This window comes from Seriola dumerili, unplaced genomic scaffold, assembly GCF_002260705.1.
Source record: "Seriola dumerili isolate Sdu_G_001 unplaced genomic scaffold, Sdu_1.0 BDQW01000454.1, whole genome shotgun sequence".
In the NCBI taxonomy this organism is placed as follows: Eukaryota; Metazoa; Chordata; class Actinopteri; order Carangiformes; family Carangidae; genus Seriola; species Seriola dumerili.
The window spans coordinates 565,744-581,652 of NW_019174709.1; the positions used below are offsets into that span (position 1 = coordinate 565,744).

At 42.2% G+C, this 15,909-nt stretch overlaps 2 protein-coding genes across 4 annotated transcripts in view; one reads left to right on the forward strand and one right to left on the reverse strand.

Annotated features, from left to right (window-relative positions):
* bcl2l1 (BCL2 like 1) overlaps nt 1-8,339 on the forward strand; it is a 30,881-nt gene extending 22,542 nt beyond the window's left edge. For all 3 annotated transcript variants that reach the window (XM_022762896.1, XM_022762898.1, XM_022762897.1), the window contains one exon: nt 4,126-8,339. In XM_022762896.1, the coding sequence (XP_022618617.1) occupies nt 4,126-4,269 (144 nt within the window). In that variant the 3' untranslated portion in view covers nt 4,270-8,339. The remainder of the gene's footprint in view (nt 1-4,125) is intronic.
* A 287-nt stretch (nt 8,340-8,626) lies between these two features.
* LOC111234724 lies at nt 8,627-12,985 on the reverse strand. Its single transcript, XM_022762900.1, has 5 exons — nt 12,824-12,985; nt 10,912-11,011; nt 9,867-10,031; nt 9,406-9,537; nt 8,627-9,073 (listed from the first exon to the last, which is right to left on the reverse strand). The coding sequence occupies exons 2-5, from the start codon at nt 11,009-11,011 to the stop codon at nt 8,940-8,942; spliced, it is 531 nt and encodes a 176-aa protein (XP_022618621.1). The 5' UTR covers nt 12,824-12,985; the 3' UTR covers nt 8,627-8,939.
* Nucleotides 12,986-15,909: the final 2,924 nt, after the last annotated feature.

Below are 15,909 nucleotides of genomic sequence, written 5' to 3' on the forward strand. Positions count from 1 at the left end.
CTATATGTTTCCTATGAGCAGCAAATCCTAACTAAAACCAGCAATGACTGTAACCTACTGACCAATAAGTGTATAAAAGCCTGTTATATCTTCACCTGGGCCATAGAGCTTCATTGTTGTTCAAAAACTTTTAATGTGCCTCACTGTTGAACTGGCAGACATGCTCCTTCATTACTATGAACGTGGCCACTGTAGATGGTCAGCTTTTCTAGAACATTATTAAGACTTTTATTATTCTTTTTTTAAAAAGAAAAAAAAAGAATCCATATTTGTGATCTGTTTTTAAAGATTTATATCATTAGCACTGTTGGTTTTTATTTTTTGGTTTTTTGACAATAACAAAAACACAGAATGCCCCCAGCCTTTTCATTCAAGCCATTCTGCCCCCTTTGGTCTATGTGGATTCTTCCAGTCACATAAAATGAGCCAGCACAAACTCTGCTTTAGTCAGTGCAGGTGATTTATGCCCTAACAGGGACATCTGTGGGGATTCTGGTAGAGGTTTTAACCACAGCTTTTTTGGTAACATATCTATGTTTGAATATTGCTAAGAAGAGTCATGGTCTTACTCATACAAGTAAGTGCAGATGTTAGCTGTTGAGCTAAATCTAAGCAAATCTAGACAAGACTTCTGTTAATAAATAAAGCTGCTATACACATTGCATATGGATATAAACAGATACCCAAACAAGTAATGTTGAGCTGTCGAGCATTTGAAGGAGCACTCCTTTACATCACATGACACTACCACATAATCAATAGACACATTGCTTCATGATATCTTTCCTGCCCTCCATAGTAACATGTCTTGACATGTCCATTTTACAGGTGTCAGTCACCATCACAAGGTGCTGTAGTTTTGTTCTCTACACCCTCATTCCTCACATTGTTCGAGGCAGCGGTCACACAGCTCTTAAGAAACACTTAAGGGGCAGCAGTAAAACACTGACTCATATTACATGATGTACAGTACGGTGTAATCACACTACGTCATTATTTACTTTAGTTCCATTTATCAATCCCCTGTGCATAATTCAAGCTGCTTTACTTTATTGCTGCTCAGTAATCAAGACACTTAAAAGCAACTTTCCTCCAGTACTGCTTTCAACCCAGCCTCTTGTTGCACACACTCCTGTGTGTGTGTGTCCATCCATGTTATCATCTGTGTCTTAAGTTGCATCAATAGCCTTTTCTAAAAATGGCCAAAAGGAAGTCGGTAAAACTGAAGACAAATATTTAATCCTCTTGGCAGCTTCCTCACACACAGACAGTAAAGAGTCTCTTTGATTCCTCACAATCATTAACAAGGCCTTGGTAAAGAGAGTCAGTATGTGAGGCCAAACTGTTCTAGCCTTGACTGAACTTTGTATGACAAGAAGCCAGGCCTCCAGTGAAGCCTCCAGACCTGCTTCTGTGTGCACGAAGCTACATATTTACACATTCCTTAGATGCTACTCATTGACCGGGGCTACTGATCTCAACTCAAGTGTAAAAGCTTCTCAAGGATGTTTTGATAAGTGTTTTACAGTAGAAGTATTCATGTGTTTATTTAATAGAGTGAAACCATGAATGAAAGAATCTACTGTGAGACCAGCTTGGCTCTCTGAACCCACAACCTGCCCTGGAGACCCAAAGATTTAGACAGAGGTCTCAACAAATGTTTTGGTTGCATTTATGGGAAAAACCTCGTTATCACCTTCTGAATTTTGAAACAAACCAAAACAGTGTACAGATGGTTCATCATGATGAAGGATGTCAGCAAGTGCTTTTTAATGGGCTTTTAAACCAATAAATAAGATGCACCAGGCTTACACACACACACACACACACACACACATAAATGGCCGTGGAGAAAATCTGACATAAATGTATTTATTCCAATAAATGGTGCTATAAATAGGTTATTGTGATGACACATGCACAGGGCTGCCATCAGTTTATGGTTAAGTCGGAGCATGAATGAGGTCACCACCGCAACATCTCCACCATCTCTAATCTTCCACTAGCACATTCACACTCTGCATGTTCTTAGAAACACTAGCCACAAAGTTAAGATTTGTTTCCTTAGAACCCCTGCGTAGCATCATATTTCTGCAGAAATGCACCAACATCCGTCTCATACTTAAATTACTAACAAGTGATCCTGTTATTATGTGTGTGTCATTGTTGGCCTATTTCCTGAGAGCTCAGGGACCAGTCAGTTTCATTGTTTAAGTCCGGTCTTTAATGGTCCATTTGTGGTGATGATGTCACACATCAAGCAGGAAGAGACGCAGGGGTGTGAAAGAAACTGAACGCCACACCTCTGTTATCAGACAGAAATCAGAATGACCTAAAGCTCCTGGAATGACTTAGGAATGAAAGTCACCACCCCTCTCTGTAAACCACCTCTGATTTATGACTGTCACTTCTTCATATTGTTTCACTCACGTGTCCATTTGGCCCCAACTAGTAACTGCTCACTGGCTGGTTCCCTTCAACACATCCTGGGTTTGTGAGAGCCCCCTCCTCTACAGCTCAGTGTTGGGGCCTTTAGGAGCTATCGGACACGCTCTTTCATTTCCTTATTGATCCAGTTGATATCGAAGCTTATTAATTTGCAGTGAATCACTTCGGGAGAGGGAGATCAAGATCCCGGTCGGGTGTTGGATCATTCTCAGCAACGCTGTGACTCTGTACACATTAAGACAACTGTCAGGTCATCACTGCAGTAATATTTCTTTAAACAAGGAACTGTACATTATGAATCTCCACACATATAGCCACACCACTCAATGAGTAATGATGTCATATTTTTTAATGGTGTGACTGGTTGCACTGGTGTCCATAGATAAATCACACTGGAGAATATTCCTGAACCTTGAACATGCCCAGTGAGTGTGACTGTGGTCTAAACGTAGCTGAATGTGGCATGTAAGGCATTTCTATCTCTGGATGAAAGCTGAGGTTCTGCCCTTTATTTATCCGTTGTCATGGGGAATCCTGTTGTTGGAGCTTTTTTTCACCTACCACGCAGATTGCTAACTCAGTGTTAAGTTAAGTTTGTTAAACTTTCTGGAACAGCCCCCATGTTCCTGTAACTCCTTTTGATACAGCTATGATGATATTCCCTGCTTTGTTTCTCTGTTTCCAGCAATAGCCCCTAACCCAACCCCGCCCCTGCATTCTTTCTGTGTCTCAGTCATTCCTGCTTAGTCCTTTCACTTTCTTGTTCCCGTCCTCTTTCTCAGCAGTAATGACCCACAGTAGACCTCTTGTCCTGCCTGTGTAATGACCGAATCAGACATCTTAATTAGTCATGTGACCTTCATTCAGTATAAGCAGCATGAGTGAGCTGAGTGAAGCTCTGACACTATAGAAGTAGAAACAACATGCACATCATCAGTAGTGACTCAGTGGGCTGTGTCCACCTCAGCTGATCTGCTGTTGTGTTTGTACATGAGATCTGAGCCTGGCTGCCGCCTCCCTGTGGCCGTACATCAGAACTGCAGGCTCTGCAGCTCATTTCCAGGAAATGATTTCAGTGGGCGGCAATGTAGGCTTGGCAGAGTGAAGACAACGGTGGGAGAGAATGTCAGCAACAACAGCGGTTCAGCAGGGATCTGCCGCAGAACTGATAGGATGCGTGCAAGAGGAGGGGAGGTTTGGTGGAACATTTTTAAAGTGAGAGCTGCTGTGACCGGCTCCTGATTAAGGGTTTAATGATGTGGGTTTTTTTTTTCCTTTTTAATCAATGAGATCTTGTTGTTGGTGTGAACAGCTTCAATGCAGGTGGCTTTTGGGGCTTTTTTTTTCTGCTTGTGACGGTGCCTTACCTGTGTGATTGGTGTGCTGCATGGAAATTTCCACACATGAACATGTCTGTTGTGACAGTCATAAGAATACCTAGATGTGGGTGTCTCAGCAGCTGACTGCTTGTTTGAGGCCTGGAGACCTTTACAGAAGGGAATCTACCTGACTCTCTAAACCTGTCTGTGGCTTTCTTTTCTTTTCTTTTTCTTTTTTTCTAAAGGGGTGTTTTTGGAAGTGTATATGTGTGTGGGTTTTTTTTATATTTGAATATATCTCACATAGTCAGCAGGAAATACCCTGGTGTTAACCCTTTCTTTTTTCCATGTCTTCCAGGAGCGCTTTGCTGAAATCTTCGGGCAGGACGCAGCAGCAGAGAGCAGGAGGTCTCAGGAGAGTTTCAAGAAGTGGCTGCTGGCGGGGATGACCCTGGTGACCGGGGTTGTGGTGGGCTCACTGATTGCCCAAAAGCGCCTGTGAGAGGAGATAGACGACAACCCTCTTAACACTCGTCTCCCACGTCCCCTCTCCACCTGCCTCCTTCAACACCCTCAGCTTACACACCGCGGAAGTTAAAATGAAGGTCCTGTTTGTCTCCTCAGAACTGCTGATGATGTTTACTTTACTTTACCCCCCCCCCCCGCGGACTGAGAATCCTCACATTGTTGGACTTTGAGAAAAAGACAGAGAAGAGGAAGAGTTACAGTTATTCATGTTTCCACCTTACTCCCACCCTGGTGAAAAATGCATGGTTATACAGAGACAGGCATATTATTCTTTAATTCATTGAATCACCGTTCTTTCTCTTCCCTTTCTCCACTTGTTCCTGTATGATTTTTTTTTTTTTTTCTTTTTGTATGTGTGTTTTAGTTTTAACAAATTTTTGTTTCCCATTTTCATCCTCAAAAGAGGCTCAAACAGATTCCAGTCCCCACAGTTAACCCAGACCTGTCTGATATACAGAGTCAGCCTGGGCTGCTCTACATGTCTCGTCTTGAAGCTTGTTTTGTTGCACGTCCCCACACACAGCTCGACAATAGCTTTGTATGTGCCATATGGAGAGTAAAAGCAGGGACGGATGTAGCACCTGCCCCTGAGCGGCTTCTGTAGTTCCCATTCCCTGCCAGCCACCCTGATCACCAACACATACAGTGTAACATCATAATCCATGACTGCATACACAGATTGTTTTGTCTTGCTCTGTCCTCATGCTTCTAGGTTTTGTATGAATGATAAATGAAAAGGAGTCAAACAGACTTTAGTTAACAGAACATGGGAGTCTTCAACTAAAAACCTTGTGGGAAACTAAATCCTCTGCTTGTTTGTGTTTGTTGGTGCGTTTGGTTTTTGGATTTGTGAAACATTGAAACCCCACTGCTCCCGCTGATCTGTGCTTCATGGTCACACTTGGCCTTGATCTGATCCTGATTGTGTTTAGTCAGCCTGCTGACTGCCAGATCACCGTGTGTGTGGCAACTCCTCAGAATCAGTGTGACTGCATTTCAGACGAGCAGCGTGCCGTGGCTCAGACCTTCCGTGTTTACTTTCACAGTAGCTAAAGAATGCAGCGAATACTGTAGCAACACACACACACACACACACACACACACACACACACAACAGATGAGAGCGGCACCGGTCACAGCGACACTCAGACGACTCGGAAAGATCTTTCAACAGCATGAAAGACTCTTTCATCTCAACAGGGTTGGATACTTGGATATTTGAATATTTGGATGTTAAGCTGTCATTTTGGTTACACTTTACTTTAACCCCTTCCCCTCCATTTAGTTTTTATAAACAACATGAAAACAAGTAATAAATGGTTTATAATACACTATAATGTAATTGTGAGCAGCTATAAGGTTTTACTAATGTATGTGTTGACAATTACAGCGTCTGTGAAGCATCCGTAACTAGTTCGTTAACAGTTAATGAATGATTGACAATATAACGCAGCTTCAGTTTAATGTTCTCTATGATTGGCTGATTTTTTTAAATTTTTTTTCCTTAATGTGACCAAGATACAAACAAGTGGCGAAATCTGACAAAAAAATATATATAAAAATAAAAAAACCTTGTCAGTGCTCTCTGCTCTCAACCAGTCAGTTTTACATTCCTGCTCCTTGTTGTCACTAACCAGCGGACATACACATTGTCAATCAATTATTTTCTGTTCATACTCCAGTTATGGAAGTTTCACAGGAGCCAACTGATGAAACATGTGGTAATTAACACTTAAAATGTCTGTCTGGTTACAACCACTTGATGGAGGAAATAACTGATAATTAGAAAGCAAAAATGACAACAGTTAGTTAATGATTCTCAAATGTTAAACTTACCCCTTCTGTCTATATACAATAAAAAAAAATAATAATAATGATAAACTGAATTTCTTTGGGTTTTAGATTATTGACAGACATTTTTCAGTTGCATTTTATAGAATAAACAATGAATCAAATCAAGAAAATACCCATTAGTTGCTGCCATAGTTGTTTATATACACTGCTCAGTATGGTGGTGGAGGGTTAAAGTAAAGTATCAGTCATTTGAAGTTTCCTAATCATGTGCTGCACTGATCAAACAGAAAACTATTTTTGCTGTTTTTATTCCACCGTGTGCTAATTCACTAATCATTTCCATTAGTCAGATCCTACAGTCAGAGTGATGTTTCGTTTTAGCATCGGAGTAAACATCAGTTTATGTAGCAAACTGCAGCAGCAGCAGCTGCCTGTGAGGAGACAATGCAGTTCTGCTTCAGAGGTTATTTGGTTTGAATTTGATGACAAATGTGTCAGAATGTGTCTGTTCACCATCTTAAACAAATCAGCAACTGTCTGTGGCGGCAGATGCGTAAAACTAGACACCCGAACCTTCATATCTCATCTCACACACACTCACTCCTAGTTATCCACGCGTTACTTTCACAGTCCAGCCCCTCCACTTCCCCGCCTCGTCCTCCCCAGACACCTCAAATCTGTCAAATCTCCATCCGTCTCTCCTCCTCTCTCCCTCTCCATCCAGCTCCACCTCTTCCTCTGCGGTCCCCCGGCTGTCACTGCACCTAGTCACGTGTGTCAGTCACAGCTGGCCCACCTGCTGCTTCACATAAACACACCTCGGCACGCACAGACACGCTTGTAACACACACACACACACACACACACCCGCCAGTCAGATGTAGTCCACAAGAGACAGGGAAAAGGAGACCTCGTCTTTGTTTCTCAACATCTTTCAATCTTTAATTTAAAGCTGGAGTCGGAGGAGTGTTTGTCGCCAGGCGTTTCACGCATCAACAACTGGCAGCTCGATTAATTTACTGGGAAGGGAGGGAAAAGAGGGGTGGTGGTGGTGGTGGGGGATGTACCCCTCCCCATTCCCAGCATCTTCCAACTGCTTCAAATTTGATCTTATTCCAAATCCAATCTGCAGCTCACAACAATATGTCCCGGTGTGCTAAAGCAGAACAATATAGAGCACAATACAGCTTCAGTGCAGGACTGACAGGCGCCATCTGAAGCTCATCAAACAAGAGTTCAGCGCTAGATTCAACCGTGTGGAGCCACACAGAGAAAACATTAAAGGAGGGGAGTGTAAAAAACATATCTGCAAACATCCATCACTACACTGTCAGTGCAGCTGTGCCTCCATCTTCAAAGCAGGAGTCATCTCTCATCTCTCACGTTCACGTTTGCTCTTTTCCATCTTCACAGAATCATGTACATCTACCAACCGATGTTTCACCAAAATAAAACGACAAAAAAAAACCTGATGAGTATCCCCCTCTAAATGCTTGTGTCCTGAGCATCTTATTAGCCAAGGTCTGCTCTCATACATTCCAGTACAGTATATATATATTTTTCTAGTGTGTGCCCCACCAAGAAGCTGCTCGTAGGCTTTTCTCTGCGGTCCAGGCCCTCACTTAAACAAATCCCCTTCTTACATATTATGTGTGTGTGTTTCTGTGTGTGTCTGTGTGTGTCTGTGTGTGTCTGTGTGTGTGTGTGTGTGTCTGTGTGTGTGTCTGTGTGTGACAGTGTGAGTGTGTGTGTGTGCATGCGTGTGAGTTTTTGTTCCTGAAGGAGGCACAAATGAAGGAAGCGTGACAGCATTGGCACGACCCTATATATATATATATATATATATATATACTTATATATATATATATATGCTAGTTATTTAAACTAATTAGAATAGTACGTTAGCTTAGTAACATATTTAAGAAAAACAGAACTGATGGCTTTTAAACATTATTTATATTTGGTGTAAAAAGCATAATTGGCCTTAAAACTAAAAACCATCTTTCTATTGGTGTGCATTGTCATTCATTGTGCTTTTATTTTGTAGGACTGTTGGACTTCTACTAGACGAGAAAATGCAAAAACAAAGCAGGAGGATATTTTCAAAAGAGGAAAGTTGAGTCTCTGGTGCATTTTTGTTGGTCATAAGAGTCTAGAACAACCATGTCCAATGGTCTGTTTGTATGTCTTAGAATGGCATTGTAAAAATTTTTAAGTACGTTTAAACCTAATAAAGCCAATGTTGGAGGACGTGTTGAGTCTGTCTCGTCTTTTCCAGAGTCCTGAACAATGGGTCAGACGGTCAGAGAAGTTCTTGCAGTTCATCCTGAGGAGGAATTCATTAACATACCAGCTTTAGTGACAATCCAGACGATGTGATGTCGAGACATTTCACTCAAAACCACAAATGTGAAACTCATGGTTGCTCTATAATAAAAGTCAGATGATCCTTAGGACTCTGAGCATCGATGTCTGTACAGATTTCATGACAATCCATCAAACACAACACAAAAACAAAAACACAATAAAAGACTGGCGCAGAGACACAAAGCAAAACTTTATTATCATACGGCTACACCTGGACGGGCACAGTTATCACCATGACAGAAGGTCGCAGCGGCTGGAGGCAGAGGCGGCTGACTGAGGGCCAGAGGTGGCACAGTAAAGTAAAATTACCCCAGAGATGCCGACAGTGGATAAGCTCTGTCTTTCTAGTGGTTTTAACATTTATAATGCAACATTCAGATTCAGTTTTAGCTCAGCAGCAGCTTCGCAGAGCGGAACAAAGCCGTGCTCCGGAGTGACGGGTCCGAACTGTGAGCCACCTCAGCCGCAGTCCAACCTGTCTATTTACTTCCACTGTTTCTTCTCATAGTCCCACTTGGCGGCGAAGCCCTCGACGGGGTTCACCCTCATGTCCAACATCCGCTTTAACTGTTTGGCCTGCCAGTCCTCGTCAAAGGTCCTGGGGGTTTTAGGGTAGACTGGAGACAACAAGGAATACAGAGATACACAGCGCATCATTTAACACTGTAATGGAGTCAATATGAATATAAAAACACGTCTGTACATGAACATGAAGAGCTGCTACTCGTGACACTAATAAAGGGTTTAGATGAGTCAGTTGCAGCCCTGCTCTTGTGCATGCACTATACTTAAAAGGAGCAGAGCCATCATTAATGTTATTAGATACTTCTGTGCTTTTTCTGCACTGACAGGTCAAAAATATCTGCTGTGACACAGGTCTGCAGCACGTAAAAACCCCTGCGGCAACAAGTGTGTGACGTTGAGGCAAACTTGCAGGCAGATTTATTACCGTAGACTTTCTGCCACCAGACCACCAGGCCAGTGAAGCCCAGAAAGATGAAGATGCCCCCCAGGACGGTCTTCCACTCCGCTGATGGCTTCTTTATCTCTGGGAAGGTATGACGGAACGCCAGCCGATACACTGCAGGGGGAGAGGGGCGGGGCAGAGGCAGAGACAGAGGTCAAGGGGACACATTAAATTCATTGTGTGAAACCCTCTCCTCTCTCTGTGACTGTGATTATTATGATCAAAATGTATTTAAAGTATCAAAACTAAAAGTTATTGTTCTGCAGTAAAATCTCTCCAGTGACTGATGTATAATAACATTTGACATAATTAAATTGCTACTGATGCAACAGTGCAAATTTAAATAAATTACTTTTCACTACTAACTTTCCTTTGCTTATAAATGTAAACTTCAAACTGTGGATATCCATTCTCTGTGTATTGTGTGTGTTTGTGTTGCCTACAGGCGAGCTGCTCCTCTTTGGACAGCTGGCCCCAGGGTCCTTTCTCCTTCTGTTTCAGGCTCTTCTCAGCAGCACTGTTCGCGTCTTTGTAGGGTCTGTCAGGCAGAGGAAGGTCCACACGGTCCCAGTACATCGGCTGAGACATGTCCGTAGTCTCTGCCACGTCTGGAGGGACAGAGTCACCTTTTTTTCTTTTTTAAAAATACTGCAACAAAGTCCAGGCAAGAGACGTTTTCTAAACCCAGAATTAGGAAATTCTACTTGAAGAAACACAAAAGCCCAAAAGACAATCTGTATACATGGATGTGATGATGGTACAGCAGCGCCATCTGCTGGTCGGACAGACAGAGGCACATTATCAGACCTCGTGCATAAAACTAAAATACTGAGAACTTTTGTTTCAGTTAAACTAGTGGATTTAAATCTGGTTTCATACAGATTAATTTAGGCTGTTAGTCTTAACCTTTGCTTTCTGAAAAATATGTGCAGGTGTGACACTGAAGTCTTTGACCTATTAACAGTTTTGTCATACTTTTCACAGACTTGATAGTAGCTGTCATCAATAATGGTACTTCCCTGGACTTTAGGCAGGGTCACAAATTTGGATAGTTGTGATTTCAGGGTATCAGTATTTACTCAGGTAATTTAAAGCATAATTTTGAGGTACTTTAGTTGAGCATTTTATTTTTCTGCTACTTTATACTTCACTTTCACCACATTTGAGAAAGAAATATTATTAGTTTCTTGGTGCATTCATTTCTAACTTCAGTTACTTTGTAGTTTCTGATTATTACGGCAAAAATGATAAATAAATAAATAATTAAGCATTATTGGAGATGAACACCTGTTGGTCTACACCTGGACAGCAACCAGCTGCAGTGACCTCTGACCCGGTTATGTAAACAGAGCTAAAAGAAAACTTCCCGCCCCCTGAATCTGCCTCAGTTCATCCAGAAAACAGAGACTTTTCTTCGCGAGGAGCTTCCTCTCTCTTACCTCACAGGCACTAAGTTACATGGCGGATGTGGGAAAACACTAATCATACCGTGACCGTGGCTCGACATCCTCGCGCTGCTGGTGGACAAGGCCGCCGTCGCGCGCTTGACCAGTAGGCTTCCTACGCGCCCTGCAGACAGGTGGAGCATCTGAAAAAGACACAGGTAAACAGTGATACAGGTTTATCACAGATTTGAACACAAACCTTTGTTAATTATTCTCCACATACCCGCGTTAGAATAATCCTCTTACAAGTGGGTAATTATTGAGTTTAATAAACTAAGTTACTTCTTTCAGGTACCTGAGATGGAAGGGACAAAATAACCGCTTACGGTCAAATACTCGAGTAGCGATATAAACAGGTGATCTACTTTTAGATTCAGGTGACTGAATTAGCTTTAGAAGTTTTCAATGCGCATAAAAATAAATATTTTTAGGCAAATGAACCTTTCTGTGAAATGTTTGTATATAAAATGTGTTCAGTAAAACTACATGAGGCAGTGAAACAAAACTAAAGTTCATTTCAAATTAGTTTTAGATTTAGATACCTGTTTTAAAAGCAAATGTCCCAACAGTGCAAATGAACGTGGAAGAGCTGAATTTCAGTATATTTAGTCTATACTGTCACTTTTTTTTTGTTATATAGTTATATATATAGTATAAAGCTAAATGTTGACATCCAATATTATTTTGTTGCAAAGTAAATTGCATTGTTAAACAGGACAAAAGCACCTGAATGCACCACATGACGCACAGAAGAGCATTTAAAGGGCAGCTGTAACTACAACCAGCAGTTCAGTGAAAGGCATGAAAGATATTTAGGTGCTTTAAGAGCTATTGTACACACACAAATATGCACAGACCCATTTATGTAAAATAAACTCTTAATATCCATGATCCATCATGGTTGTGCTTTATAAAGGTGGTTTGGATGAAAGCCAGTTGAGAGTTCACAGTGCTGTTTACCAGGTCATTTTTGCAGTGATGCGGAGAGATTCTCTATCTGATTATATTAGCATTAGCTTTATCATTATATTAAATTAGATTAAATTAAAAACTAATTGCAAAAGCAAAATGTGCGTCCTTGATGTCGGTGCCAGATGAATTTGAGGGTCAGCGATACACAACAGATCACATCATGTGGACAACAGTGCTTTGACCTTTAACTGACTCTTGAAAATTGTTCATGTTCACAGTCTGTGATTTAAGTTTGTCAGTGATGAGGAAAATTGTTTAAATTATGCTTGAAGATTTAAAATCTCTCACATTGGTTGTGTCCTTTCACCTGACTTTCTGTGGATCATTACACACACACACACGCACACACACACACACACACACACACAGAAGCACACAGCGAGTGAAAATGGCGGATATTGGCAGGTAGTCAATTTAAGAGTCCATGCTGACCTTCTGAGAGGGACAGAAGTGAGGGGAAAGATTTGACCTGTTTACTGAAACATAATTAAAGAAAAACAAGTCTCATTTTGTTACATACAGTCTTTTTATCTGAACACTGTTTATTACATGAGAAAAGAAACTGGAGGGAGCAATGGTTGCGTCCAGTAACGGATCATTCAGCCTTCATGTTTACTTTTTCATTCGTGTTTTATTCCTTGCAGACACAAAACATGCACAGAATTCTTACGGAGAAATGTTTTAACCACTAGTTAATGTTTTTAATGTGGTTTAAATACAGCACCATCATGTTTGACATACTTCATTGTGTCTAGAGAACATTTTTCAGCTTCCTGTATCAACACAGCTGCTGCACATTTAAGCGTTTCATGAAATCTTTCAGCTCGATCTGTGTCACAGTTTCTATCTTTTCTGCACGTCCGCCACTCTCCCTAGCTGTGTGGGGTTAGGAAGGAGGGAGGGGGGGTCCGTCCCACTGTCATCTCCTCCAGTGCTACCTATTATAGTCTTGTTTATTTGATTCGGCATAGGCAGATACTCACGGTAGTTGTTAGGGGAGTGCAACTGCAGGATCAGAAACTGCAACAGCAAAAGACCAAATCCTGAGAGAAAAGGGCTGTACAGGCCTTCTTTCCCGTTTTCGTCTCTGCTCTTATCGCCACATAAGAGTAAGCAGGAATCAACTGGTGGGCGGGCAAGAGAGCCTTGATGGGAGGAAGAGAGAGAGAGCAAGGGAGAGGGAGGGAGCTTAGAAAGGAGAGAGACCAAACCAGTGCAAGTAAACAATCTAGGAAAGCATGTGATAGGACTGGCAGAGGCAGAAAGAGAGAGTGGGTTGAGTTTAGTTTGCAGATCACAAACTCAACACAAGGATACTCTCTCTTCTCACTCTCTTCACGGCTCTTATTCGCACAAGACGATGGGGTCGCTTTAGGTGAGGTTGCTTTAGGACACAGACGGGACTATATTTTACAGCAGGCAGGAAGTGGGGCGGTGGGCGTATAGTGAACGAGGTTTGTGGAAGTCGAAGAGTAAAGACAGACAGACGGACACAAGAGATAAGTTGCCACGTTTTACACTAACTAATGCCTCCATGAGTGCAGGTTGGCGCCGGGTCACCATTGTCCCACAGTTGTTTGGCAGTGAGCCCAGCGGCTGGCTGGCTGACTGACTGACTGACTGACTGACTGACTGTGGGTGGGTCTGTGGCGCACAAGGCAGCCAACGGTCACCAGCAGCACAGCAGAGGCAGGAGCAGAAGGGGAGGAGAGTCCCATGGGTCAGATAAGGACAGACTTGTTCACAGTAACCCCACACTGCTTGGCTCTGTGCGCCGCCCAGAGCACTCTAATTTGAATGCAACTTAGGTAGCATTAAAATGTGCAATAAATACTGTTACAGTAATTATATAGAGAGAAAACACACACACACACATATATATATATGTATATAATAGTAATTATTTAGCTTGAAATCTTGTTTAAACTTAATTCAGTAACTCTGTAGCATGACTCAGATTCAAATAAACCTTTAGTAAATGTTCTTTGATGCTTTATTGTGTTGTTTTTGTGAGTTTAATAGTTATTAATAGAACTTTTAATGCTGTATGGGATCCAGCTTTGGATAGATCAGGACAGGATCAGACCAGAGACAGACCTCTGAGGCCCAGAAGTCATGGGCTTGCGACGCAGGACTTGTTAACCTGTGGCGCCAGGTTATGACGCCCGTACTTTTTAGATTTTTCCTTCTTCTCCTTGAGGTAAAAGATCTTTCCTAGAATCCGCAACCTATTTTCCTCCCCCCTTCTTTTTGATGTTTCCTTGCTGCACGTAACTCACTGCAGCCATAGACATCTTTCTCACCGCCTCTCTCAGCAAACTCTTCTCTTGTGCACCTATGTGTTGATCAAGCACAACCCCGCTCTAGACCAAGGTCACCTACTGGCCATGATACCCCATCTATAAGAACCCAGCAGGGGGAGATAATTACCCATCACAAGGAGATAAATGAAACATTCATATCCTTTTAACCTGTTACTCTTAAGAACTTAAAGATGCGGCCCTCGACATGCAGAGAGGGAAGGCGCCTCGATGGCACTGCATTCCCTCAGAGCTCTATTTGACTTTCAGGGACCTTTTGCTTTCTGTGATTCAGTATTCAATAGAGCAGAGTGGATTTTCCAGGGATGTCAACACGGCACTTATGTGTTTACTTCTAAAGAAGGAGACTTCTCGATGTCGATCGTAAAATCTACACCATGGTCCTGGCTCGCCGACTATAACACTGTGTGACATCTCTGGTTCATTGGGACCAAACGGGTTTCATAAGAGGTCGTCTAGCCACTGACAATCCCAGACATTTACTGCACATAATTGCTGCTAGCAAAGATGATAAAACACCAGCAGCTGTCATATCTTTGGATGCCGAGAAGGCTTTTGATAGGCTGGAGTGGTCATATCTTTGGGACTAGTAAAGGACTTCCTCTTTGAGTCCAGGTCTTTTTGCCCTGTCTCTCGAGCCCATATCTATCCGAGGCAAGGCTCATCACTTCCGATATCTTGGCGTCAAAGTATTCCCCACCCTAAAGCAGACTGTTTTAATTATACAAGCACGTAAAACAATGTCCTCCAGGACCTTAATAGATGGTTGACCCTACCCATCTCACTTTAAGATTCAACAATAAAACATAAATGAATTACCAAGTTAATTTTGACAGTTCAATTCTCCCTTCGTCCGCCCTAAAGGTCACTGGCGGAAACTCCACTCAGCAATCTTTATATTTCATTCGAACAATAAGTGGCCCAGACTCAAAATGCTCACTCCTCAACAGAGGAGGCTGGATGGGGGGTAGGCAGTCCCAAATTTTAAATTACACTTCTGAACCTTCTCGCTAACACCTTTTGATTAACTGGATTAACGGGCGCGCTTTAGAAGAGAAGTTATTCTCCCCATGGAGACTCCAGGATATAATTCACACCTACATTTCTATCAAACAGTCAGCTGTGGTTTGGCCGTTTTTCAGACTTGGCACAACGCCCAGAATTTATGCACTGTTCAATGCCCATGGCATTTTGACACCTCAATATTCAACAACAATCAACTAATCATTGGACGGATTAGTTTTTCTTCATCGGGGTAAAAAAGGTGTTCACACCCTAGATGATATTTACTGGTCTTCACTTGTTCCAGGATCTGAAAGGCTGTTAGGATCAGCCATTAAATTAACACCTATTTCACAAACTCATCACAGATAGAGGAACTTCCGGGGGCAGTGTGAGTGTGAGTCCTCTTACAAAGACCTTCCCTTAGATAGACCTCGGAGAAAAGATGTGCCATAATTGAGACCTGATTTTGACTGGGGGTCAGTGTGGGCTGAAGTTCTGCTGGCCTGTTGATCTTGTAATCTGGATCACCAACAAATCCACCTGCACCATACTCACCTGCCCGTTACCTCTTTACTCCTGCATGATTTATCTCAGCTGCCGGCTCCTGGGTGCCAGAAAAGACTTTTATTTATGCTGGATTTACCGCCACCAAGAATTGGTGAACAACAGGATTCTGTGTTGTATTGGTGGTTATTGTACATAAAATTTAAATTAAAAAAAAAGTTAGTAGAAGTTATCAGAAC

Excerpts from the sequence above, each read along its gene's own strand:
- LOC111234724 (XM_022762900.1), bottom strand. The coding sequence starts at position 11,011 with ATGCTCCACCTGTCTGCAGGGCGCGTAGGAAGCCTACTGGTCAAGCGC. Across the intron at positions 10,032-10,911 it reads GATGTCGAGCCACGGTCACG|ACGTGGCAGAGACTACGGAC; the intron begins GTATGATTAGTG and ends CTGTCCCTCCAG. Across the intron at positions 9,538-9,866 it reads CAAAGAGGAGCAGCTCGCCT|TGTATCGGCTGGCGTTCCGT; the intron begins GTAGGCAACACA and ends CTCCCCCTGCAG.